The sequence below is a fragment of the Monodelphis domestica genome, chromosome 4, assembly GCF_027887165.1.
Source record: "Monodelphis domestica isolate mMonDom1 chromosome 4, mMonDom1.pri, whole genome shotgun sequence".
Lineage (NCBI taxonomy): Eukaryota > Metazoa > Chordata > Mammalia > Didelphimorphia > Didelphidae > Monodelphis > Monodelphis domestica.
In genome coordinates this window covers 144722557-144748992 of record NC_077230.1, presented here as the reverse complement: position 1 = coordinate 144748992, position 26436 = coordinate 144722557, and the positions used below count along the sequence as shown (strand labels likewise).

The 26436-nt window shown below is 34.1% G+C and overlaps 1 protein-coding gene across 6 annotated transcripts in view; it reads left to right on the top strand.

The window, feature by feature from the left end:
* The window catches only part of GTDC1 (glycosyltransferase like domain containing 1), a 437921-nt gene that overhangs the window by 146095 nt on the left and 265390 nt on the right, over nt 1–26436 (top strand). For all 6 annotated transcript variants that reach the window (XM_056793819.1, XM_056793817.1, XM_056793818.1 and 3 more), the window contains 2 exons: nt 8641–8715; nt 12545–12748. In XM_056793819.1, coding sequence (XP_056649797.1) covers nt 12570–12748 — 179 coding nt within the window. In that variant the 5' untranslated portion in view covers nt 8641–8715; nt 12545–12569. The remainder of the gene's footprint in view (nt 1–8640; nt 8716–12544; nt 12749–26436) is intronic.

Sequence of the window (26436 nt, the reverse complement as noted above, 5' to 3'; positions counted from 1 at the left end):
CTTTTGAGCTACTGAAATTTTGCTTTGCTCACAGCACACAGCATCTTCCATGATACAGGCACTCCATGCTGGCTGGTCCTATGCCAGCATCTCACAATCAATACCAAAGTTCTTCACAGAGACTTTAAGAGTTGTATCACTTCTGCTGACTTCCATGGGAATGCTTGCCCTGTGTGAGTTCCCCATAAAATATTCTTTTAGCCAAATAAATGTTTGGCATTCAAACAATATGGCCAGGCCATCTCTGCAGTAGAGTTTGAATGCTTGGCAGTTCGGCTCAAGAAAGGACCTCAATTCCCAATCCCTTATCTTACCAGGTAATCTTCAGAATCTTCCCAAGACAATTCAAATGGAAACAATTCAATTTACTGACATGGTGCTGGTTGACTGTCCAGTTTTCACAGGTATACACCAGTGAAGAGAAGAGACAGGATGGGAGAGTGACAAAGGCAATGTGTGGTCCAGAGTGTTAGACCTATTATAGAGTTACCCTTTCCAAACTAAAAATTCACATTCAAGAGAAACAGTGGCCCCAAAGCAAGAAGACCATTGAGTCCAGAAGACGTAATGTCAACAGATTGGAGCACTTCTCTATGAGTGAAGAGTTTGTCGCTGACGTGGAGGGAAAGCTGAGCCAACAAACAGCTGGCAACAGTGGAACAGAAAAGGAATAGACAGCTTTCAGAGATCTGGTGTACAGCACCAATGTATTTACTCATCAGGGCCAGTGTACTCGCCAACATCAGGACTCATTTAAGGAAAATGATGGGGAAATTCAGAAACTACTAAATGAACATTGAGAACTCCACAAGGTTGACAAGCAGGATTAGTTCGTCCCTTTCTAAGAAGGCAGCATTTAACTCCAAGCACAAACAAAGCTTAGAGACATTCAGGATTCTTGGCAGATGAAATTCGGTTTTACACTGATATGAACAATCCAAAGCACTTCTAGGATGTCCTAAAGGCTATTTGTGGGCCATAGACCCATGGTACATCTCGACTCTTCAGCAAAGATGAACTGAGCATTTCCATAGTGTTTTCAAAAAGCCTATCATCAGTCATACTGTCACTGACCATACACTTCAGATTGAAGTCCATCCTTCTCCAGCTGAACTTTCTACTGAAGAAGTTTCCAATGTCATTTGGTTCCTCTCATGCTGATTCCATTCCAGAAGAGATTTACAAGGCAGGAGATCTGCTGCTCATACAAAAGTTGACCCAAATCTTCCAGATCATATTGCAAGAAATTTTCCCCCAGGAGATCAAGGATTCTTCCATCGTTCATCTTAAGAAAAAGGAAAAAGTGACAGTCACTAGGAGAAAAGAGAAATAGAACATATTACATATTTTGAGTCTACTACCTTTCATTTAGGGATATTGCTTGAGCTATTTCAGACCTGAGTAATATGGATGAGCACTTACTTTTAGTTAGAACAAATTAATATTTTCCCCCTGATTTTTCTCATTTCAAGTTTACTTAGTATTCCCTGGTTTCCCATTGTTTTAATTGAACAGGATACAATAATAAATATGTTTAAAACATTGCAGAATGTTAAACATTTTGAAGCATTTCTCAGCTCTTAAGTAAAATTGTTTCATTACTTCTTTTGTAGTTTGAAATTACTAATAAAATTTGCAAAATGATGATTATGCTAAAAAAGGAATTGAATGTAATAGAGGCATTTATTTCCCAGTATCAGAAATGAAACTTGTAAGATGAACTGAATAGTATTCTAATTAGTAATTCACACTTATATACCTCTAAGGTTTTCAAAAGCCTTTCACTTCTCTCATTTAATTCTCACAACAACTTTTTGATGTTATTTTTTCTAGGTGATGAGAATACTGTTGTCTCCATTTTATGGATGAAAACTTAGGCACAGAGAGGTTAGGTGAATTGTAAAATGGTCCCATAGAGTTAAGTAGTTCTAGTTCTTCTGATTTTAATCCAGCTGTTTTTCCACTCTACTAGTCTCTAATTTTTTTTTAAACATTGATTGTTATTTTTCACTTCTTACTGGCTACTCTCCAGGCCTGGAATGCTTTCCCTCATACTTCTGTCTCCTACCATCCCTGGCCTCTTCTCTTGCAGGAGGCTTTCCTTGCTCCCTTATCCCCTCAAGCCCTCCTTATCTCAAATTAGCTTCTGTGTATGCTGTATAGCTCTTATGTGACCCATTTATTTACAGATTGTCTCCTCTCACCATATGTAAACTTCTTGAAAGTAGGGTGTGCTTCTAGGTTTTTGCCTTTGTCTTCTCAGTGAACAGCAGTGTCTGGTACATAGTAATGCTTAAATGGATTATTGTTGATTGATTGACTTGTTATATAGATTACATTATTATGGGAGTTGCATCTTTTTGGTTTTATAAGGAATTAATAATAATTTTTGAAAGCAAAATGAGTGATGTTATTTTGATAATTAACAGTGTGCAACCTTGGTGTTCTGTTAATACAGTGTTATGGTGTAAATCAATGACTACACCTTTTAAAGAAAAAAAATTGTCTCAAACAGGGCCTGAAATAATCAGAGATTATTAGGAGAAGTTAAACAGATATATGAATATATAATTTTATAAGTCATAAGAGGTAATTTTAAAAAGCAAAGCAAAATAAGAAAAGGAAAATATTATTTGCAAATTATTTTAATTAGTCTGTGAAAAGGTATTGAATTGGTCTAACCAAATTCAGTGTGTAATATGAATCTTCAGTTCTTAGTCACCACAACAGGAAACTTTACTCAGAATTGAAGAAAGTAGACTCCACATTGACATACAACCATTTTTCAGGTAGAGAAACCAGGTCGTAGGTCATCAAATTAAGAGTGCCAAATTTCTTAACTATGAAATTAAGGTTAACTTTTTTCCCCCAAGATGCCCACTTCTAAATTATTAAATATTTGAACATTCTTGGGTCAAGTAATGACATATGCCACTTTATTTTGGTTCAAAAGATCATAGATTTAGAGCCAGAAAGGACTTTAGAATCTCTCTAGTCCAACCTCTATCATTTTATACATGAGGAAACTGAGTTTCCCAGAGGAGAAATTACCTGTCCCAAATTACATATTAAAAATCAAAATCAGGGTTTGAACCCAGGTTATCTGACTCCATAACTGGTATACATTCAATTTAAACTAATAACCCAGATTAGATTGTCTTTCATTTATGTTAGGAAAACAGTTATCAGTCTATTCAGTAATAATAATCTAGTTCTAAAATTGCTGACCTAGAAAGTAGAAACATTACATGTTAGATTGAAACCGAATGATTTCAGATAGATTTTCTGTATGTCTGTATTTTGCTTTAAAACTTTCTAATTTTTTTCCTCAGAACTCCATGTTTTATGTTGGTCATGAAAAATTAAAAGCTAAAGTTAGTGTGCTGCTTTGAGAAAAATGATTTTCTTTAAGGGAAATATATGCTTTTTCTCATTTTACTTTCATTATCAATTTAACAAACATTTATGTTATTCCTACTGTTTGCTAGGCATTGTTTTTGGTACTGAAAATAACATAGAGAAAAATAGCTATAACCTCAAGAAGCTTACATTCTGCTACAGGGAGAATAGGTACATATATAATAAATGAAGTACAAAAAATAAAACAAAAGAGTTCTGTGAAAGAAGGTGGCACTAGTGAGGAGATAGTGGAAAGGGAAAGTCAGGAAAAACTTTATGTGGAGGGTGTTGTCTGATCTTTGAAGGAAATGAGGGATTCTATGAGGGAGAGACATGTGACAATTAAGGGAAGAATCATTGGTGACCCTAAGCTTGGTATCTAGTCCAAACTAGCAAAGTTTTCAACTCTTATTTTTACCTTTTAAATAAAAAGGATTTTCTAATGAGATTCAGTGGTTCAGGTATATCTCAACTGGGGTTTCCCTGATGAATCATTAAAGTAAGTGAGTGGGCAGGAAGGTAATGCTAACCTTTTTCGATATGGCTATATTTTGCTGTGCCGGGTTGTTGGTAGCATTTAAAATAATATGTGTGTGGGGTGGTGGTGGTGATTGTGGATGGAGGTGCAAGGGAAGAGGAGAGGTGGGGAGAAAGAAACTGGAAGGAAATACACTGTAAACCTCTAATGACCTATTGAAAAATCTTGCTCATATTTTACTTTTCTCAAGTCAAAGACTTTTAGTAGATGAATTTATTGGCTAATCCAGTGTCCCTTTCAGCAAAGGGTACATATATTCAAACAAGATCATATATTTTTCTATAGGTAATTGACTTTTTAAGATGTTGAATGATCTGTGGATAAGACTGTGGGATCAATTTCTCATATGTGTGGGATTTTAACCGTTAATACTGTCATTACTGAAACTGTATACCTTCCTACAACTGACAGCAACAGTGCATCTATGGAATATATTAATACAGTTATTCCTTTGGTTTTAAATTATATGGTTTGAAAAATATTTGAATATTAGAGGTGACTTAAATTGCTTGACTAGATATCACAGACAGGATTTTTTTTGAAGGATGCTAATAGTTTTAAAAGCCATGTAGATATACTTAAACTTAGTCATAGCTATAAGTAATTGGTAAATTATAATCTTCTCATGCCCAGTTATGTTAAAATGAGAGACAAGGATTTAAAAAATAAAAACTATCATCATTCAGCACAAAGACAAATAAAATATTATAGAGATGCTATACATTTAAAAAATGTTGCTCATGTATCTCAGAAAATAAAGAGATTGGCCCAAACTGTAAACTCAGGTGAAATGACCGAGAGAAAAGAAAAATTAAGAAATACCCACAGACATTGCTCTTCATGGTACTACTGTTTATTGTGATTAATGTATCATAAATTTTAGGTGAACAAAGAGTAAAAATAAAAATTTACATGTTGGTAAGAATATAAAATTTTTACTCTTTATCTTGAATATACATGAAAGTATATTGATAAACATTCCTCTTATAACATTAAACAAAACTTGAAATTGTTATATTTAGAATCTTATACAAATCTTACTTGTTAAATATTGCTGAATTATTTAAGCATTAAAATTAATTAATTAATAATTAGGATTTCTTAAAGCCATGCTTTACACTAATACTTTATTTTTTTTCAGTGGTAGAAAATCATGTGTTCTGGAGAAAGAACTGCTATAGAGAACTGAAATCAGCTCCATTAAATACCAGACTATGAAACACTCTTAGGTTTAATTGGTCTAATGAGAATCTTTCTAAAGTGTTTATTATTGCATTAGTTTGGTATTTTGAACCCCAAACTTTTCTTATTGACTGTAACTTCATTGTCAAGGAAAATTATTAGATGTAGGGTTTAGAGGTAGAAGGGACCTTAGAGTTCATCTGATCCAACTGGTTTTCCTTGTTTTTTGATGAGGAAACTGAGACTCAGATTCCAGAGACAATAAAATAGAAGAAGCATCATTTGAATTCAAGCCCTCGTTCAAAATCCATTGCTCTTTTAACTGTGTACTATTGTGATGTCTTGAGGGGTTACTGAAATTCATAGGCCTATTTGCCCCTACAGAAATGACCTTAAAAAACTATGCTTTTCTCTCTTATAATTCTTTTCTTTTCTCTTTTGATATTACTTCTTGCCACTCTGAGTGATTTATTTTTATATATATACTCTCCATCTGTGCTTATAATATACTATTTGTTTTATGCTAGGACAGAAATGAGTATTGTTAGGGGAAAACCAGATAACTGGGTTTATTAAATGAGTAATCTTAATTTTATACCCCTATAATTCCAACAGTAAATTATATACTTGGGCATGAAATCTTGACAATAGCTCCTTTTCCCCCCCCTAACATTAAGTATACGGACTTTGTGACAATGTTTTTTATTGCTACTCGGCAACCTTTTCATTTATTTCTGAGACTATATTTTAGATGGGCAGGGTTATAAGAAATTAAACCATTGGCTAAATGGTGGTTACTCAATCAGTTTGTACCAGAAAGGTAAAGAACAATGCTCTGCCAGCAACATTTGATACTTATATTCATAGTTGTTAGGTTGCTTAAAAACTACTAGTAGTATCCTAGGTCCACTAGAGATATAGACTGCAAATAGTCTCTTCTAAGAACATTTTTTTTGCCACGATTTATTTTTATTTTTTTTCCCCATAGTTACATGATTCATGTTCTCTCCCTCATCTCTTCCCTCCCCCCTCCCAGATCTGACAAGTAGTTCTACTGGGCTAATTTTATACTCAAAACCTATTTCCATATTATTCATTTTTTCTACTAACATTTTATTTTATTTTATTAAACCCTTATCTTTTGCCTTGGAACCAATACTGTGTATTGGTTCCAAGGCAGAAGAGCAGTAAGGGCTAGGCAATGGGGGTTAAGTGATTTGCCCAGGGTCACACATAGCTGAGAAGTGTCTGAGGTCAGATTTGAACTCAGGCCCTCCTGTCTCTAGACCTCACTCTCAATCCACTGAGCCACCCAGCTGCCCCCTTTACTGACATTTTAAAAAGATTGTTTCAACTCTAATGCAAATATTAACAACATGACAATGGGTTCGAATCAAGAACACATGTGATACCCAGTGGAATCACGCGTTGGCTATGGGGGGTGGGGGGGAGGAAAAGGAAATGATCTTTGTCTTTAATGAATAATGCTTGGAAATGATCAAATAAAATATTATAAAATTAAAAAAAATATTGTTTCAAACTTTAGTTCTCGTCTATATTGATCTGCCATTCTGTGGAACACAACTAATTCTAAATGTTAACTTTTTTTTACATTTTAGTTATCTAATAGATTTTGATAATGTTCATCTGAAGTCATGGATATTGTTGTTATTATTAGAACCTCTTAAGTATTGCCTCATTTTAGATAAACCACTATGAAATATCCTCCCCTTATAGTTGTATTTGGAGGCCTCATCATGAGATAAGGGTGAAATGGGTTTTCAAAGGCCATGCTACATTCTGTGGCATATTTTACTAATCGAGATAAACTGGGAGTGTGTCCCCAGTGACTTCAGAAGACATCTTGTTAGATTAGTTTGGAGAGAGGCTCATCACAAGAAAGTTGGTCATCAGGTAATAACATTTCAAGATTATAATGATTTGTCAAACTTATCTCCTGTAGAAGGAAAGGAAGGTATTTGTCAGGAGGGAGAGTATTCATACTGATGACATCATGGATCTTTTGAGGAAGTATTTTAGTATATTAAAAAAATTAATTGGGAAATCTTGGTAGGCCACTGAAATTTTCATTTGGAATATAAAATATTCTAAGGTGTTTTTTTGTTTGTTTGCTTGTTTGGTTTTTGTTTTTATAGCAGGCCCAGGTCTTATTCCTTTCTTATGAACCAGGATCATTTTTGGCTTTCTTTCTTATGACTTTTCTAGTGTTAGACCAGCTAAGAAAGTTAATATGTTGATAATCTTTGTCAGTGGCTTATCAGCTGTAAGTCTGGCAGCTGAGTGGCAGTGGTTCATTAGATAAGACATGAGTTTTTATCTGACCTGTAGCAGTTGTGTGACCCCGGACAAGTCACTTAATCTATTTGCCTCAGTTTCCTCAACTTTATAAAAATAGATATCCAATCCAATAATGATTTATTAAGTGTTTGCTATGTGTCAGACACTGGGCTAAGTGCTGGGGATATAATTAATAAAAAGAAAAATCATATCTGCCCTGAAAAAGTTTACAGTCTAATGGGAGAGACAGAAAAGGAGGCAAGAAAGCTGAGGAGTTGGGGGAAATCGCCAAGAGGCATCTTGTTCCATGGAATTGAAACCAGGCTGAGTAGCAGGTGCAGAATGGAGCAAGTTGAATACAGTTTCTGCCCTCTCTAAAGGAATGCATTGGGAGGAGTTTGGTTCTTCTCCATCCAGCCCTCCAATCGGAGGGGAAAGGAAGCATCTAAGGGAGTTAGTGTCAATCAAAGCTTGGTTAGCCAGTGAGATTTAAGGGATGAGCTCATCCCAGGAGAGGTACCTTATTCCTTGGTGTTGAAACCAGGCAGAGCATCAAATTCAAAGTGGAATAACTCACTACTGTCACCAGGGCTGTTGTGAGGAGGAAATGAGATCATATTTGTGGAGACTAGCACAGTGCTTGGTACAGTGTAAGCTCTTAAATATATGATTGTTCCCTATAAACTGTAGTTAAGTTACAGTCTGTTTTGATGTCTATCAATTTAACAACTGTGTCTTGTCAATAACCTCTGACGATAGTCTGAGACACTTTTTTTTTCTTTCTTGAAAATGCAATTGCTAAGGTTTCCCTCTCTTGCATCCTGCTATTCTGGGATACATTCTATTAGTAATAAATCACTTTAAGGGACATTCCCTCTCCCAATTAGCATCTGTGGTAGTGCACTTCACTGAGGACATCAGCTATAGAAATCTATATTGCCATTGGCCTGGATGCCTCCAGATACAGTTTTTTCACTGGGAATTGGTTTCCTTGCTGCTGCAGTAGTACACTTAACAAAGTTACCCAAATTCATTCCACAATATATTGCCATGAATTTCTAGATTCTGGCTAACGCCATATTTGTTGCAGGTATTGTTTGATTTAAAAAGTAGAGATCACTAAAATGTTAAATCATTCCCTTAGAGTTTTTTTAAATGCCACTTGGCATATATGTTGCCTTCCTCCTTTTGCTTCAATATAATAAGATTCTTCTTTCTTTCAGGTTCTGCTGTAAGAAAGCTGTGTGGAGAAAACAAACACACCGCCCTTTTTTTAAAAAACAGAACGTGGAGTGCAAGTAAGTCATGAAGTGTGTGCCCCAGGGTATTCTTGCATCCCCAAAGCTGTCTGGGCAAGTTTTCATAATTCAAGGCCATTAGGTTGAGCTCTCAGAAATGGTAGAACAAGTTGACCTCCACTGGAAAGGTATCAGAATCCAGGCTCACCTGTGGGTCATTAGATTCAAGTGGTAACCTTGCCTACCATACCCTCTCTCCTGTATGTCTATCCCCTGTAACCATAATCTTGTTTTCTCTCAATTCTTCTGATTTCCCATTTATTTAAGACTCACTTCTGCTTACTGTGTTTTTTGAATCAATGACAGCATCTAAATATGCCTATTATGTATATTATTTTTAAGTTATTATTAACAATCCATGAGAAAAACTGATACCTACAAAATATATAGAATGAAATAGCAGAAAATAGAATAAGAATGTACCCATATACATATAATATATTTATTTTATTCTGCATATACAAGGAAACACATATATTCAAACACACAAAGTTCTGAGACTATTTTCTATGCCTTTGAAAGGCTACTTTAACTTTAAATGTTTTTCTTGACAGATATAGGTTAATATGTTTCATTATTGCTTTGTTTTCTAGTAGTGTCAGATTCTCCATAATCCCATCTGGGCTTATCTTGGCAAAAGATAGTAGTGACTTATCATTTCCTTCTTCAGTTCATCTTACAGATGAGGAAACTGAGGCAAACAGGTTTAAGTGATATGTCCAGGGTCACACAGCTAGTAAGCTTCTGTGGCTAAATTTGAACTCAAGTCTTCCTGACTCCAAGCCTGGCACTCTCTCCACTTAGCCACCTATCTGCCTTATCTGTGGTTAGCTTAAAGGAAATAAAGCTAGATTATAGATATCAGTAATGTGAATATGTAAGCAGTTTGCATAGTTAAACTAACCTTTAACCTGTTTTAAGAGATATGGTGTAATTTCCAAAAATGCCTTCAGTCATATCATTAAACATCACTTTATGTCACTCAGTTACTGGTAACATCAATTTAAATTTTGAGGGAGGCTGTCATCAATATTAATCCTCCTTGTTTTTTTCTTCCTTTTTTTCTTAAGGCATTTGAAATGCTAAGCCTTGAAATGGAAGGGTTGAGCCATAGCTCCTAGGCATTTCAAATACTTGGGGTCCATGTGGCCAGCATGAATTCTTTCTGTGTTTCACTGGCCATTTCCAATGGGGAGAGTGAGAAAGCAGGAAACTTTTGAGCTTGAAATGCTAAGAGCTTGGGGCCCAAGCACACGCTTCCCCCATTCACACCTTACCCAAATGATATGTTGGCAGGATATCTCTTATCAGCAACCTCATCCACAGCTCTATTTTTATCCACTTCTTAAAAGTATACCCCAGCTTTCAAATGTTCTTTTCTTTTCTTATATACTTAAGATAATAAAATGATGAGATTGTGACCAAAGAATTTGAAATATCCCTAAATAATACTGAAAGTATCAAGGAGCTTTCTGAGGAAAAGGGCACATTTGAATATTTGATTTTTAAAAAATATACAATTAAGATAAAAAATTTCCAATTTTTGTCTTAATATTACTGAAAACTTAACTCAATCTTTTGACAGTGAAATTAATGACAACCCTGTAGTTTGTTGACCATTGGACAAAGGCAGTAATATTCAATATTTGTTACTAAAGAATTTGAATGTATTAAACATTTTTAATCAAATTATTTCAAAATATGACATGTCATTTAGTTAAATTTTTTAGAAAATCATTTAGAGATAGAGACATTTTTACAATGTATTTTTATTCAGAATTCTATTTTCCATTTTTTCAGTTCATGTCTATGATTTTATCAGTTTAGGGAGTTGCTGATATAGAAGCTCTGTGCGTTGATGTTCCTTAACAGCATGTCTATAACAGTTTTTGAGAGATGCTTCAGGTCTAAGAGAACGAGAATCCTGCCATTGACCACAAAATTGGTGTATTTCATGGTTATAACTTGAAATCAGGTCTTCCTAACTCTTAAGTTACTGATTCTATCTATTATACCACATTGCCTCTAACTTTCCTTTACAACAAAGAACATAATATATTAATTAAAAGTTTATGTTTAACATTTGTAAATAGGATTATTTATTGTTTTGTTTTTGTAATTCAGTTTAGGAAGATAGAAAAAAACTTTTTATAAAATAGTAAAAAAAATGCCATTCACTATGGTAATATTTCTCTAGATTCTTAATAACATTCTGATATTTTTTATTCTCCATAATGGATTTGCAGTTTAAAGAAAACCTGTAGAAAACTTGCCAATTACTAGGCAGAGGACACTTTCCCAATTGTGTCTAACTATCTATTTTAGAGTTAAGATATTTTCAAGAACTAAAAGAAGGAGAATTTTTCTGCTAAGAAAGCCCTGAATGGGGCCATGAACAGTTAGATACAAGAGAAATGACTAAACAATCACATCAACAATAAAGGAATGGAATGATTGGATATATTTTAAGGAGAAGTAACTAAAAAGATTACTGTTAGTGGATGGATGGAGGTGAATTGTGTTGTGATAACTTCATTTGATACTAGTTTTCATTCAAATATCCTTTCACGGGGACAGTGAGAAGAAATAGATGCAAACATGTCCTGGGCTACTACTATTGGGCAGGTAGTTGGTGCCCTGAATAGAGCAAACTGGGTCTGGAGTTAGGAAAATCTGAGTTCAAATCCAGCCTCAGACAGTAGTCGTGTGACCCTGAGCAAGTCACTTAACGCTGTTTGTCTTCATTTCCATGTTTGTAAAATGAGCTGGTAGAAGGCAATGGCAAATAATACTCTAGTATCTTTGCCAAGAAAACCTCAAAATGGAGTCATGAAGATTTGGACACAACTGAATGACTGAACAACAACAACTAAGATTTAGGTAGTTTTTCCAAGGAGGTAGAATCACATGGTCTAAGACAGTGGTGTCAAACTAAAAAAGAAATGAGAACCAAAAACTGTACTTATGTACTTACATATTTTTATAGATCTTCATGGGCTTCACATTGAATTAGAAAATCACATATTAATATTATCTGTTTTATTGAATTTTCATTTTTTGTTAAATACTTCCCAATCATTATTTAATCTGATTTGGATCACATTCAGAGGTGCTATGAAATGCATGTGGCCTCATGTGTTTGACACCAGCTCTAGGATTATTCAAGTCAAAAAAGGACTTAATGTAAGTCAATGAATAGGCATAAGGAAATTATAATCAGGGAAAGAATGATAAAAATTAAATACTTTATAAAGAATCGTTAATTTTAAAGACATTAAACTTCATGGATTAGGAGAAAAATTGAATAGAAAGGAAATGATTTTTAGGCTGCCAAAATAACATAACCAGAATTAAAAAATAAAAACACTTATACTTTGTGGGAACATTAGTGAAATACACATATTATTTACCAAAAAACCCCCCTAAACCTAATCCATGTTTTAAATGAGGAAATAGAATGAAATTGACTATGTTTACTTTTTAAAAAAGAAATCCTTATCTTGTATCTTAGAATTAGTCCTGAATATTGTTTCTAAGGCAAATGAGTGGTAAGGGCTAGTGATTAAGGGTTAAGTAACTTGCCTAGGATCATTCAGTTAAGACATGTCCGAGGCCAGACTTAAACCCAGGACCTCCCATCTCTAGGCTTGGACCTTCATCCACTGAGCCTGCATATTTACTCTTCATCTAGGTATTAGAAAAAACCCATACACATTTATAAAATTTGTTTTTTAAAATAAACCATTCATGTTTATTTTAAAATATTCTATATATAATTAGCCCTATAGCTTAGAAGTAAATCAGATATTTTTTCCCTTTAAATTTTTAGACTTTGTGAAGATTTGGGAAAGTCAATGAGTATCCTTATCATTGAAGCTTTTTATGGAGGCTCCCATAAACAACTGGTGGATCTCTTACAAGAAGAGATAGAAGACTGCGTGCTTTATACTCTTCCTGCAAAGAAATGGCATTGGAGAGCACGAACATCTGCCTTGTATTTCTCTCAAAATGTTCCAGTTAGTGATAATTACAGGTAAAAAGTGTAAGGGATGCTTCTGATTTGGGGCTTAGAGAATGCTTATATTGCATGCTTTGATTCAGTGTTGGCTTTCTACTGCTTTTTGGTTAAATGCCTCTTAACCACATTTCTTGTCATAGTGAATTTTATGCTGAGGGTTTATGGAGTTTGCTGAAGGAGCCCACACACTGCAACACTGTCACCATGCCGTAGAGAGCTTCTAAATCAGGTCACTTCCCCACTCTCTTTTACATCATTATATCATTTCCTTGATTTGGAGGGACTCTTCAGAATCATCACAGGTTCCAACTGACTCTTGCTTTCCTGCTTAGACAGAGGCACACGTTTTACTCAGACAGATTCAGAAATGCATCTAGGTGAAAAATAGCACCTATACTGGGATAAAATTAGATATTTTAAGGAAATAGAGGTAAAACAACAATGAAAATGGTTAAGAGGGACATGGAAGCTTTTTCTTGCTCTGGTTCTTTGTATTGGAACCCCTTCTGTTCTGTACCTCTTTTTTCTCCTCTGACTCATGATGGAATAGCTATAGGGAAGGTATACTGGAGATGGAGGGGGAGAAGTCCCTTGTGCTTACTTCCAGGATCAAAACAAGGACTTTAATTTGTGTGTGTCTTTACATGCATACACATATGTATGTGTGTGTATAAATAAATATGTGTGTGTATATATATATACACATATTCATATTAATCAGATGTTCCAGACAATTTGATAAATGTTTTACAATTATTATTTCATTTGATCCTCACTGCTCTAGGGGGTATGGGCTATTTTTATCCCCATTATACAGATGAAAAGAATCAGAGGCAGATAGAGGGTAAGTGATTTCCCTAGAGATACATCGGTTATAAGTGTCTGGGGTTATAGTTGAACTTTGGTCTTTCTGACCAAAGGTCCAAAACTCTATCCAGTGAAAGTCTTAGGTGCCTTATATCCTTGACTGCTGGGCTTTGTAGAGAAATTTCCATTTGCTACATTGTGATTTTCTTTGTGCATCAAAAGCCACTCAATATTCCTCAAAGAAGCATTCATTGTTAGTAGGCAAAAAGGCCTTCTGTAAAAACCATAACAAAAAAAAAGAATCCCTGCCCTCAAGGAGCTTAAATTCATCAGAGGAGAAACAGGTTGTACACAGAAAAGTAAATATAAAATACAAGGTGTCCCAAAAAGTCTTGGTGTGGATATTTATTAAGTTCAGTAACTCAAAGTCACATTATTTTTGGGGATGCCAATCATTTTGGGGATGCCTCATATATATTAGATAATATGACTGAACTTGACCGATCAGAAAGTGACTGTGTAAAAGGTGACAAGAATGTAGCTGAGCCCTTAATAAAGGAAATAATCGTAAGGGGCAAATGTGAGTTCATAGGGCTTATCATTAAGGAAAAACATTCATTTTAATAGTAATAAATTCATATTGCTTAGTACGTTGAATTGAAAAGATTTCAGGATTTGAACATAAAATGAACTACTGCTTCCAAATACCACAATTCAGTTACTTTTTTTGGTTATAGTATTCAAGGGGAACATTCTTGATTCACAAGGCAGCAAAATTTTAAACAAGTATATTAAATAGAATAATTTTTAATTGACAATAATGATAGAATAGTTTACTTATAGCAGGGGTAGAGAGTAAGAAGAGTCTGGCATTTTCAAGGCTCTATCATAACATATTACTTAAGCTCAAGTTATACCGTATAGTTAATTTTGTGATATATCTTCATTTAACTTTACAACTGTATATAATACCAATTCAGCAGAGATTTAGACATTAACATTCATCTTTTCTATGCTTCTTTGCTTTCAGTTTTGAATATTTATTCTGAGCAAAGTTATTGTAACTAAATGTGCACTCAAACCTATGTGTGAATACGTATGTGTATAGTATATACTGATATTTGTGTGTATATGTAGGTATGCCTATAATCTATTCCCTCTTGGGCTTAAATCATTGAAGTGCACATTTTCATTGCTTCCCCTCTGAAGCTCTCTTCTTTTGGAGGAGTGTTTAAGACAAAGTATTAGGTAAATTTCTCCTGCATTAAAAATTTCCTCCTCCAATGCTCTTCAAGGTCAAAAGCTCAAGCTGTCCAGCATTAGCTATATTAAATTAATAGGAAATCACTCCAAGACATATATCTCATTAGTTTAACTTATGGTTAAAATGACCCGAGATAACTTAGTTTCAATTTGTCAACTAGTCAACATCATGGGGAGTGGAGATGAGAAATGATAGCCACTTAAAAACGTGGACTAACTTAGCATGTCTGCTGATTCAGAGAGGGGTGCATGTGTGGGGTTACCACCTTTCCTCAGAGCAGCTAAATTGGAAGTAAGTGGTACTTCTTTTGCAAAGGAAAAGTATTTTCATTACTGTCACTTTTAGCATTTAAACACTTAGAGCACCTCATTGTCAAAGACCACAAAGGTAAAGCAATAACGAACTACCTGTATCATTAATTGACTGACAGAATGATTTATGGGCATCACTTATTTTCTAAACTTGTCCAATATTTGTATGTGCTATTTTTAAAGGCACATTATATAGCAAAAGTATTCCAAAAAAGTATAAGTGCATCAGTTCCACTAATCAGGTTGTCTCTACTTTCTCTTGGCAATAAGAAACATTGATCACCATTTGCATTAGGTATTTTTTTTCCTGTTTTGTTAGAAATTCCAGAAGATTTTTTCTAGTTTTGTTTTTCCAAGGGAGCAGGCAGTCTTCTGACCTTTCTATTATACTGCAAATTTTTTGGAAATGTCAATAGATGAAATTAAATATTTCTTAGCTTTTTTTTTTTTTTATTTTGAAGGTGAGAGAAAATGCCCAATTGCTTATAAAGTATAGGAGTGTTGGGGCAGGTGGGTAACACAGTAGATAGAGAGCCAGGCCTGGAGACAAGAGGACCTGTGTTGAAATGTGGCCTCTGATACTTTCTAGTTTATGTGATTCAGGGCAAGTCATTTAATCCTGGTTGCCTAGCTTTTCTGCTCTTCTGAATTATAATATATAATAATATATAATTATATAATAATAATTCTCTTAGAATGGATAATTAGACAGAAAGTAAAGATTAAAAAATAAAGCATACTAGTGTCAAAAGATATTTGCCACAGGTTTTCCTTGGGAATCTATAGTTATTAAGCCAATAAGTATTTTATGGTGGTCCTTATTTGATATGTAGCTCTTGTAAATGTAATATTAATTCTTAATGTTATAAAATAGTGTTTTAAAGAATTAGTTATAAAATTCTAACCAGAAAAAGTTGAAGGCTTTTTACCAATATATTTCATAGTTTATAGAAGAGAGGATTAAGAGGGAAATAATGATACAAAACACCATGTCAGACAGTTATTCTACATCTATACAGAGGGTAAGAAAAGAGGGATTGAGCTTAAACTAACGTAAAATAACATTTTATGAAATAATAAAGAAAAGTTTTTGACTAAAGAAACATTAGATATTGCAACCAACTAATAGATAAAGTTGTATCTTCTATTCTTGAAACCCTTTAAAAATAACATGAATGCTAGATTATGTATATGCACATGGTTGCAGGAAGCATGAGTTATACTGAGATAAAGCTGTCGTGGTTCTTTTCGGGTGTGTGACTTGGTGATGTCTAATTTCTCATTAATGAAAATCACTCTTGTTTCTGTACCTCAAACATTGTAGTTCATTTGAAGCTAGCTGTCTTTTCATTTAAAGCCAGGAAGCTTTAAATAAGCTGTTGCTTATATCTGATATGCCATGTCACCCATCTCTGGCTGTCTCCTGTTCATGGAATGCACTCACTCCTTACCTTAGCGTCATTGAATCAATCTTCCTTTTCCTTCAAGGCTTAGCTCAAATGGAACCTCCTGCGTCAAATATTTCCTATCTTCTTAACTTCTAGTTTCCCCTCTCTCAGACTACCCAATACTTACTACTTAGTATTCTCTTTATATTTATTCTCTGCATATGTCTAGATGTCTTTCCCTATTCTCTGTTGAAATATTAAGTCCCTGGAAACAGGAATTACTTCATTTATTCTGTATCTCCAGCCTCTAGCATATTTCCTGGCCCATATCAGGCACTTAATAAATGCTTAGTGATGGACTGATGGAAACTGCCTGTGCAGTGTTACCTTCTCATAGGGAAGACCTTTGGGTTGAATGAAAATAGAGAAAGGCATTGCCTCATTCTAGGAAGATCAGAGCTCTTCATATTCTTTTTTTCCCAGTCTTCCAGGAAAAGACAATATGAGGAAATGGTACTCTGTATGTGTGTGTGTGTGCACGCACACACATGTGTATGGACCTTGGCCGTACATTCTGAGTGGCATATCATTTCCATGTACCTGTACTTTTGAAAAATGATATAGTTCCAGTTCATTGAAGATGGTATATACATATTTCTTAAACTTTTGAGGTATCTTAGCATCAGTTGTAAAGACAGGGAGAAATAACCTGTAACCAGGCTCTCTGAATATGTAAAAATGAAACCGTAGGAAATATTGAAAAAATGGAAATGATATGGAACAATAAAAGTGTATCCCTTCAAATGGGATGCTCCCAGAGCAGAATCAGCTCCATGGTTGCATGGAGTTGGTCTCTTTTCTGCAGGTGTGAGAGCCCCAGGAACTGAGATCACTTCTGGTGTCAGGGTGTAAATTATTTGAACAGCACTGTGAACCCCATGAGTTATGGATCTTCCATGAGGCATTTCATTGTTTTGAAGGAGGATAGCTTGTTTGCTTCCTTTACTAAGTGGTTTCCCTATTCCTTGCTAAAGCACTGAGGGATTCCTTTTTGTCTTTGGACTCTCTTTCCCCCACCTCTGTCTTTGTAGCCAGAACACACAGCCTTTCGGCTTTTGCATGCTCCTTCAGGCTCTGTACACAGTATTTTCATCTCCACGAAGTCCCCAGTGTTTGAACGTATTGTTCAATTTAGCTGTCTGGACTGTTTGTTGAAAATTACACTGACCACAACACAGCAGACATACAGTAATCCTAGAAACCAAATAATTAACCACCCAGTTTTTTCCAGCAAATATATACATACACACACATACACACGTGCATGCGCGCGCGCATACACACACACACAAAACACTAAAAGAATGGCTATACTTTAATAACCAAAAGAAATCCTTCACTGGAGAACTGGAAATTAGAACTGTTACAGTGTTCCCTGAAGGAAGATTTCAGGGCTTTTGTTTTTGTCTTCACTTTTCTTTTCACTCTTTTGTCATTTCCTGAAAGAAGGAAAATATTCCAGGGGCAAAATAAAAGAATATATTGCTGGTGAATGGAATTGTTAGTTTATTCTCAACACAAAGTGCTAATTTAGAAGTGTTTATATGCTTAATAGCATGTGCTATGAAGCCGTTGTGATCCAAGGGGTTAAGCACTAGAATACAACTTCAAGTTCATGTTTTTAATAGATTTGGGGGGGAGGAGGAAGTGTGTGTATGTACATACCCATATATATCATAGGAGATTCTATACAGCCCCCCAGGTAACTGTTCATATGGATAAAAGATATTATTTGTAACAGACTGGCCCTTAAAGTACCTCTAGGGTAAATGTTCAAGCATATTTACCCTTTGAAATTTGACAACTATATTTTAAAAGACAAACTGTATGTTTATTACACTTTTGGAAAGAACAAAATATCATTATTTTTAATGAATGGAGTGGTGAAAAAAATGACAAGCCAGAAATGAATATAAAATGTACTGTTCTATAAAAGACCCCTAGAAGTATAATAAGAGTCTGCATCATTTTGCTTTTCTAAGTAGCATGCTTATTCTTGACATCTTATTACTGAAGCTGGTAGTCAGATCTAAGAGTGTTTCTATCTCAGTATTTTAAGATATAGAGTTATATGTATCTGTCATAGACCAAAGAGGATACCACTTTACATCTAAAGCATAAATTATTTGTCTCTATTACCACATTAAGGAAATAAACAAAAATTTTTAAATTACTCAACACTATTAAAAATTGAGTTTTTATTAATATAATTTAGTTTCATAAACTTTTGTATTTCAGTCAACAATCACAAATGTTTATTGAGTTTCTTGGGTATCAGAAGTATTATACTTGACTTTTGCTCTCCAGGAGTTTATAATCTAGCTAACTATAGCATAATCAGATTACTCCACAAAACAATTCGATAATAACATACCACATTACTGGAGTTGATAGGTGAGATGAAGGATCAGTGTATTCACAAGCTAAAAAAGTTTCATAAAGCAGATAGAATGTATAGCTTTGAAGGATAAATATGATTTCTCTAGGTGGAGAAGTAAGATGGCATTCCAGTTGGAGAGCATGCTTTGGAATTTGATATGTAGGTAATGATTCTGGTGCATTTAATAGAATTTCCAGATCTTGAATATGGAATTATTTTCAGAAAAATAGTGGGGAAGAAGGTTGGTGAGGTTTCATTATGAAGTTCTCATTAAATTCTCTGGGGTGAAGTAAATTTTTCTTTTTGTCTTTATATCCTGAGCACCTACATCTTGACCTCCAGGACCTTGATAAATATTTGATTGAATTGGATAGAAAATGATGCCGAGATTTTAGCCCTGAAATGGAACAATAGTGTGTTTCTTTAGTAGATAAGGCAGAATAGTGATCAGAATAATGTTGACAGAAGACTAATAAGTTCTCTGTGACATCTCAAAAGATTTGGAGGAGGAAGAGGACAACCTTGTTGAAGCCAGAAAAAGGCTGGTCATAAAGTGAAGATTACTTAAACCATAGTGGTAGAAGTTAGAATGAAGAAAGGTGGATTTGTGAGTCAAGTTGAAGAAGTGATCCATTCCTACTTCAAACTCCTGGGGGATGGAATGTGTTTGAGTCTTCTGACTAGCAGTGACCATGTAGACTAACTCTCTAGATTTACAAGGCAGTTAATATTTATAGCATCTCTATATATGGTGGCTAAAAATTGGAAGATAATGGGATACCTAATGATTTAGGAATAGCTGAAGTCATGATATATGAATGGAACAGGATACTATCTGCTACAGAGAACTGATGGATTTAAGATACAGAATGAGACAATTAAATAAAATTTATTTGCTGGCAGTTCTGGCATTAGAATAATTATTCCTCATCAATATTATGACATAGCAGTTATAGAATAAGTATTTTAGTTTGTTGGCACCTACAGTACATGAAAGGGAGTAATTCAAGATGATGCTAGAAGGTAGATTGGAGCCACATTGTAGAACACCTTGAATAAGATCATGGAATTTGGAGGAACGTACCTTACAGAGATTATTTAATCCAATCTCCATATTTAATGATGAAGAAACTCAGAGCAGTTGAGTGACTTGTACAAGGTCATAGTTTATAAGTAGTAGAGTTAGGATACAAACTCAGTCAGCTGAATCTAGGATAAGGGATAACAAAAGAATTTGGACAAAACCCTCACAGGATTTATGTTTTAAAGTCCTCTAAATGAAACTAATCAGGAAAAGAGAAAAGCAAGGAGTCCTTGGGGAGTGACTATGAGCCAGGACTCTTTCCATTAGACCCCACAATGGGAAGCCCCTTAAGATTTTTGAACATAAATAAGAATAAAGTGATTAGAATGGCACAATAGAAACATTACTGTGGAATCCTTGAGGTTCATTAATCATTATTTAAAAAGTTGATGAAAGAAGTCAAGTGACTTCCTGGCATTTTCCCTAACCACCCTTTAAAAATTATTTTTTCATATTAATTTTTTATCACCAGATTTCAGATGACTCAAAGAATTCAATATAGTCTCTTGAATTTTGCCTTCTCTTATAAGGTTAGATGAACCCCCTATGGGAGCTGTGTTTTATTCCATATATTATACCTGAAAATTTGTTAGCTCCTTCCAGATTTTGCCTTCATTTATAACATGTAGACCATCAAAGAAGAACATTTTCTGGCATCAGTAATGGGTAGAAAGTGGAGGATAGATGCTTCACAATTTAATAAAATAATATAATTATTTAATTAGTTCAATTCAGCAGACATTCATTAAACAGCTGCCACATTCCAGTTACTCTGTAATACCTGGGTATACAACGATCCTCTAGTCAAATTAAGTCAACAGATATTTTTTAAAGCCCTCACTATGTGTCAAGCACTGTAGTAAACACTGGTGATACAAACAGAAATTTTTAAAAAGAGAGAACCTGCTTTAAGGAGACTTTCTCACTGTGGAACATCTGACTGCCCTGCTAATCTTCTCTGATTGATGAGTTCCTCTTGAAACTTCCATTTTGAAGAAGTACCCAGGTCAGCTCCCCTTCTTTCTTTTCCTCGTTTTGCTTCTAATTCTCCAGACTTTGACACCATGCTCCTGTGTGCAACCCCCACCCCCCCTTACTACCCAACTGCTTTTCAATTTATTTTATGTATTATTTTCCCAGTGAAAATAGATAAGGAAGGTTTATCTCAACTTATATGGAGTTTAAAAAGCACAACTTGGGAAACATTTTACAGACTTATTTCATTATATAAATAAAAGAGATGCAAAAAAAGAAACCAAAGAGTGTGTAATTGTAATTACCACTCTTGATCTTGGAAGATAAAGGAGGAAATGTGCTTTGGCAACTTTTTTTTTGAGAGTTGGGTGTCTGGCACATAATAGGAGCTTAATAAATGCATACTTATTGATTGGTTGGAAAATGTTGCCTATGTTTTCAGACATAATTGTTGGTCTGTTGCTTTTTCTAACTTTTTTTTCTTTGTTATATGGAAAAGTTTACTGAGATGGGGATCATCACATAGCTGACAATGTGTTGTAAAAATAAAAGTCATCAATTAAACGTGAATTGTTTAACTTGAATTTTAAAAAGAAAATAGAGAATATGAATTACTACTCATGCCATCACTTGAGTTTAATCTATATCATCTAAAACAGATGGAAAAAATCTCAAAAAGTTTGAATTAAAAATTTTTTTATACAATTGCTTTTTTTTTGGTGATGGTAGCTATAGTTTCTTATTTATATAAAATGGTTTCTTCCTCTTACTTTGCAACACTATAGTTTCTTTAATGCCTTGAAATTCTCCCAAATTTAATTTATTTCTCTGTATATGTATGTGTGTTTATTTGATTCATAGCTATGATTTTATTAATGTATAAGAACACCTAGAAATCTGACTGCCTCTGTCAATGCAGATAGGTAATTGTTCTGCAACAGATAGTCATAGAAAACCATGTGGGACGGTGAGAGATTAATTGACTTGTCCAGGGTCACACGGCCTTTATGTGTCAGAGGTTGAACTTGAACATAATAAATAAAGGTCATTCCATCCTCTGAGGCTGGCTGTCCATTTGTTAGATCATGTTGTTTCTCCATATTTAAATATATATTCTACCTAATGCTTTTTGGAGGAGGAGTTTGCTGTCAACTATTCAAATCAAAATGTAGACTTAATTCTAAAAAAAGTTGAGGATTACTATTCATGTTGCATGACATAAAATGAAAACTGTTAATAAAGAGTAATCTCTTAGTGAGTATTAATATAACTAAATTAGAAATCATTTTGAATAATACAATATTATCTTTCTCTTGTCTCCAGGAGGCTTTGAATTAATTCATGACTTTGTTTTTATAATTTTTTTTGTTTGTTAGTAAGTAAAGAGGATCACAGGTGGAATATAATATTTTTGATGTTGAGTATTCTCTGAAACTTGAGTGTTGTTTAATATATTCATAATAAAAAGATATACAAATTACATACTTTCTCTGTCTGCATTTGGTAATTTAGGACTTAGAGAAGAAAATGAAAAAAAAAAGTAAGTGGGAACAGTGGCAATTTTGGAACTGAACTACCTGAAAAACATTCAAGCTTTTGGAAACATGATCTTAATATTTGCCTTCCTTCAATCAGTTTCATTTTCGATAAAATGTTGGCAGATGGCAGCGATCCACTTAAACAGCGATGTGTTTTCTTTACTTTTTCCTTCATGGAAAAAAGCTCCCAGAAAACTTTTGTTCTTTAATATGTTCAGCATGCATGTAGTTTTAAGTGCATTAGCCAGTATTAAGCCATTTTTCAACTGCAGTTCTTAATTAGAAGTCTAAATCTGAGAGGAATTGTGGTGAGTCTCCAGTCTCTTAGAATTATCAAAAAAAAAAAGTAAGTTTTGATGATAGACTTTCCTTCCTCTTAATTCCATACTTCAGCCTTCTTTAGCCACAGAAATTAAAGAAGTTGTATTATCATTGTGCTTCTCAACCACTACATGCTATGAAAAACAGATAGGGTCTATTTACTTCAAGTTAGGTAAAAGTTTTCTTTTCCTTGTTGGGAAAAACTCTGATGTATGTTAGAACCCACAGTGTCATCTGTAGTATATACTATGATTTGATTAAAAATAATAGAAGTCAAAACTTTAGGTAAAAATTCAAGACTTAGAGCTCAAATGGGTATAGCTACTGGCTAGAGTGACATGTCAGAGATATATTGAAAGTCAGTGGGCAATCTCTTGGTAAGAATGTTGCATCTCGATTCTAGTAGGTATTTTCTTTTTGCAATTTCAAACACTGGGGGAAAACCCTCTATTTCAAAATGGCACTATATGAATCACCCAAAGCTTTAGTTTATTCCTGGCTACTAATAAAATGTATTGATATTATGATCGGTGATTCAGTATTTCCAGTGAACAATTTTGAATACTTAGTCTCTATTTAACCATAGTTATCAAATTTCCCTTTTACTTCTTGGTTAGACATATGGTTTAAAAAAGATAAATACAAAATATATTCAAAAATAACTTTCCTACATTTTTTTCACATTCATATCTTTTCTTGCCCTATCATTTTTTCCAAAATGACTAATTTGTATCTATTCATAGTTAAAAACCACAGATCAATAAACTTGTGAGTTCAACTGTTGACTAATCCTAAATTACAGATATCTTAGTCCTAGAAATGTAAATGTCTTTGGTGTTTGTATTTACAAGATTACGTAGTGGGATATTTAGCTCAAAGAATATTTTTCATACCTACTTACATTTCCCAAAATATTTGATTATGCATATAGATCAACCTAGTGTTGGCTAAATAATTAGAAATTTCATCAGACTACTGTTTTCAACTTTCACTGATTTGCTATGATATTAAAAAATAATAATAGCTATCTTTCAGTTTACTCATATTTAATGATATTCAAGTATATCATTTAAGATAACAACAGAGGCACACTAGTGTGATCAAAGAAGGTAGAATATTTCTGCTGGTACTCATTAAACATTAGAATGATTACTCTAGTAGGTAGTATTTTTACTTAAAAACATTTATGAGAAAACACTTTTAAAAATTAAAATTAAAACTTAAGTATGATCAATCTAACATTTACCTATTGATGTTTTTCTTTGCAAAGTAAGAGCAAAGTATAGTTGTATTCCTAGGAGTGTAAGATCAATATTTTATTCTACTGTGATTAGTTCTAACTCCCTAACCCAAGGAATTATTTCAGTTTAAAATCTTAGTAACATGAATGAAATGTGAGCTATGCAAATTCAGAAATATCTCTGTCCCAAATGTTCTTATGCATTCTTTTGCCTAATCTGTGGTAGAACCTTCCAAACTCATATCTTATTGATCAGCTATAGCCGAACACAATATACCTCATCATGGTGTCATTAATCCTCTTAGAAAATAACAGATGTTCAGAATCCACTCAAACCTACCTCCAAGCAACTACAAAAGTCTAAAACTCCTTAAAACAAATTTTGGAACAACAGAACCAACAGAAAACAGAGGTAAGCAGGGTTTCAACCAAAGAAAACATAGAAAGGAAGTTGGAAGGACATACTACTCCCTCCACCCCAGAAATGAAGCTGAGCCTCAACATATAGGCAAGATCATGAAAAAAGTCTCTTAAAATGAATAAAAAAAAAGACAAAAGGCCTGACCCTGGAAAAATAATTCTGCAAAAGGGAAGAACAAAATGCAAGCTCAGAAGAGGACAGCAATACAAGAATAGAATGTGTGAACCCTCAAAGTCAAATGTGAATGAATATCAGGTCCAAAATGAACTCCTGGAAGAGCTTCAAAAGAAGATCAAAAAACAAATAATTAGAGACTTAGAAGAAAAATTAGAAAAGAAAATGATAGAAAAAGTCAACGGCTTTTATGAAGAGCTCATTGAAGAAAACATTCCTAAAAAGTAAGTACAATACCTCAAACATGAAAATAACTCTTAAAAAAAGGGAAGTACTGAGCCTCAAAGAAAAAAATGACTCCCTAAAAATTTAAATTGGACAAATGGAAGCTAATGCCTCTACAAGACTGCAGGACACAAAAAAATTCAAAGGAATTGAAAAATATAAAAGAAAATATAAAATCTCTCAATGGAAAAAAAAAACAAAACCAACCTGAAAAATCTAAACCAGGAAAGATAACCTAAGAATCATTGAACTGCCTTAAAGTCATGATCGGAGAAAGAGCCTGAATACTTTATTCCAAAAAATTATCAGGGAGAAATGACTTTTCAAAAAAGAAGTTAGAAAATGAAACAACTGATCACTACCTAAAGGAGGTCTCAAATTTAACAATCCCAGGACTATTATAGCCCAATTCCAACACACCCAGATCAAGGAGAAAATACTCAGGCAGCCGGAAAAAAAAAATTCAGATATTGTGGAGCCACAGTCAGGATTACACAGGACATTGCACCCTCCACAATAAAGGATCAAAAGGCATGGAATATGTTATTCCTCAAGGCAAAAGATCAAGGATTAAAACCAAGAATCATTTACCTAATAAAACTGATCCTATTACTCCCAGAAATAAATGCACATTTAATGAAATAGAAAGCTTTCAGATATTTCGGATGAAATGATTAGAACCAAAAGGAAAATTTGATAATCAAATTCAACATTCAAGAGAAGCAAAAAATAAAAATGAAAAACAACAACAAAAATAAGAAAAAACTCAAGGCACTCAAAGGGTTAAACTGAAAACTCAAGGCACTCAAAAGGTTAAACTGATTGAATTCTTACATAGGAAAATGTTAACTAAGATACTTAAAGTATCTTTGATAGAAGACATATACTTATGGAAGCCATGATAAGTAATCAAGGGAAAAATGAAATTAAGCTGTTTGAGTTACTATGTAAGGTGATAACTAAGATACCTGAGATACCTATGATACTTGAAGTACTTAATATACCTAAATTACTCAGGATACTTAAGGTGTTAAAACTTTAAAACTTTATCACAATTAGGGTAATGAATAGGAATGTGCATAGGGAGTAAGGCTTAATTTTAATATAATGGGATTTTTATCCCCCCCTCCCCCAAGTCAAAGCCAAACAAAATCAAAGATTAGGAGGAGTAATACAATGGGAAAAGAAAAAAGGAGAGAAAGTTGGGGATAAAATATCTCATAAGAGGAGGAACATAAGAATCAATACAGTGGTGGGGAATACTTGTTGAAATTGGCAGAAAGTGGGAGTAAAATCTGCATGCCGTAAGCTATAGAAACTCATCTTACCTCTAGAAAAGGAAGGGGACAAGGGAAGGGGAGGAGGTATAAGAAATGGGAAGATGGACAAAAGGGAGCTTGAACTCAGGAAGGCAGTAGTCAGAAACAAAAGCGTTTGTGAACAGAGAAGAATATGATAAACATGGGGAGGGGGGGAGATGGAGGGAAATACAGTACTCATAATGTGAATATAAAT